The 2,083-nt window shown below is 58.1% G+C and overlaps 1 protein-coding gene across 3 annotated transcripts in view; it reads right to left on the bottom strand.

Annotated features, from left to right (window-relative positions):
* Window positions 1-1,440, bottom strand: part of SFPQ (splicing factor proline and glutamine rich) — a 23,805-nt gene extending 22,365 nt beyond the window's left edge. For all 3 annotated transcript variants that reach the window (XM_042440954.1, XM_042440952.1, XM_042440953.1), the window contains exon 1: window positions 622-1,440. In XM_042440954.1, the coding sequence (XP_042296888.1) occupies window positions 622-1,329 (708 nt within the window). In that variant the 5' untranslated portion in view covers window positions 1,330-1,440. The remainder of the gene's footprint in view (window positions 1-621) is intronic.
* Window positions 1,441-2,083: the final 643 nt, after the last annotated feature.

Here is a 2,083-nt window from a genome sequence, read left to right as displayed (position 1 = left end):
ATACAAAAAATTAAAAATGCATAACATAGCAAATAATCAAAGCTTAATATACCGTAACAATTGATAAAACAATCCCCAACTCTCCCCCGACAGCAAAATAACAATCAATGTATTCCCCTGTGCTTCTCTATGAGCATGTATGGTTCCTCTATGGGCAACCATTCCCCAATGCTTCCCTATGGGCAAATAGTCCCCAATGCTTCCCTATGGGCAAATAGTCCCCAATGCCTCCCTATGGGCAAATAGTCCCCAATGCTTCCCTATGGGCAAATAGTCCCCAATGCTTCCCTATGGGCAAATAGTCCCCAATGCCTCCCTATGTGGCAAGTAGCACTGCGACTGACCTTAGCACCGCTTCTCGAAATGGAGTCCCTCCCCTTCGGCCCCTCCTTCATCCCAGCCGTGGCCACGCCCCTTCCCTCTCCTGTCTCCGCCCAACAGCGCCGCGCCTGGCGCGCATGCGCACTCTCAGTATCCAAAATGGCGCCGCCGGGGGCGGAAGCAAAAGAGGCGGCGGCGAGGAGGAGGAGGCACAGCCAGGCCGCCATTTTGTCTCCAGAACTCCTCGCTGGTTTTCTTTTTTGGGGGGGAAGGGACTAGGAAGCAGAAGCCTGAACGTACCTCAGCGTCGGACACTTTCTCCCCTCCGGCGCCTTGCTGCTGCTGCTGAGGAAGAGGAGGAGGCATAGCCGAGTGTTGCTGTTGTTGGTGCTGCTGTTGTTGCGAAGGGTGCTGCCCGCCTCGCCTCTCTCCTCCGCGGTGCTGCCCTGGCCCTCCTCCTATTCCTCCTCCGCTGCCGCCTTTGGGTCCTCCGCTTTGCTGAGGCTTCAAACCGCTACTGGGACCCCCACTGCCGCCGCCGCCTCCTGGAGACTGACCGGGGCCTTTCTTGGCTCCTGTTTGGCTCGATGGAGGCGCCGGCGGCGGCTGCGAAGGCGGAGCCGCAGTCACGACGGCGGGAGCCGAAGTGGCGACGGCGGAGGATGAGGAGGAAGCAGCCGCCACCGCCGCCGCGGAAGAAGCCGGAGGTTGCTGGTTTTGGGTGGGCCCTCCGACCGAAGAAGCCGCGCTCGAGGAGACAGAGACGGAGGCCGCGGAGGAAGGAGGGACGGAGGTCACCGCGGGAGGCTTCGCCGGCTCCGGTTTCTGGGGGAGGCCCAAGTGGTGGCTGCTGCCTCCGACGCTTCCTCCTCGGGCTTGTCCCACTCCGCTCGGCGGAGGCGGCGAGCGGAAGTCGTGGTTCCCCGGGAGTCCTCCGACTCCTCGGCCTCCGCCGCCGCCTCTCCGGTGGAAGCCGCCTCCGCGGCTCCGGAAACGGTCTCTCGACATGGCGAAAATGGTGGCGGTTGGAAGGGGCTCCACTAGGAGCGGGTGGAGACGAGATAAAATGGCCGCCGACAGCAAGCGATAGAGAGAGAGAAAAAACGGTCTCGTCTCTGCCTTTGTCCCTCCTTTATATAACTCTCCCTATCCCCGCCCCTCTTTCACCTCCTAGACTCCCACCAATAAGGAGCGCGCTCTCGCTTGAGTGATAAGCCACTGGACCAATCGGGTTTTGCAATCTCTTCCTAGAAACAAGGTCCTCCCCCGGTCTTCAGCCAATGGGAAGCCTCGATACAAGAAAGGGAGGATTTTGTCACCAATGAGTGCGGGATGTGGGTGGAAGGTGGGAACGTACGTCGGTCCTGATTGGTGCGTTTGGTCAGCAGGAGGCGTGGCTTGCTGTTGGGTTTGGCCAATGAAGGTGCTCGGTGGTGCGCATAAAGGCCTTGCTGGCTGCAAGGTGAGGCAAAGCTAGGGCTGCCACGTGGTTTCTCCACTTATCTATCAGTGGTCACCAAACTGTGCCCTTTAAGAGGTTTTGGACTTCATCTCCCAGAAGCCTCAGCCATGGTGGCCAATGGTCTGGGATTCTGGGAGCTGAAGTCCAAAAATCTTAAATAGCACAGTTTGGGGACCACTAATATAATATAATGGTCCTCAAATGGTGCCCTTTAAGAGATTTTGGACTTCAGCTCCCAGAATCCCATACTATTGGCCAACATGGCTGAGGCTTCTGGGAGCTGAAGTCCAAAAGCCCTTA

This window comes from Sceloporus undulatus, chromosome 9, assembly GCF_019175285.1.
Source record: "Sceloporus undulatus isolate JIND9_A2432 ecotype Alabama chromosome 9, SceUnd_v1.1, whole genome shotgun sequence".
In the NCBI taxonomy this organism is placed as follows: Eukaryota; Metazoa; Chordata; class Lepidosauria; order Squamata; family Phrynosomatidae; genus Sceloporus; species Sceloporus undulatus.
Note: the sequence above shows the minus strand (reverse complement) of the source record. Positions and strands in the feature narration are given on the sequence as shown.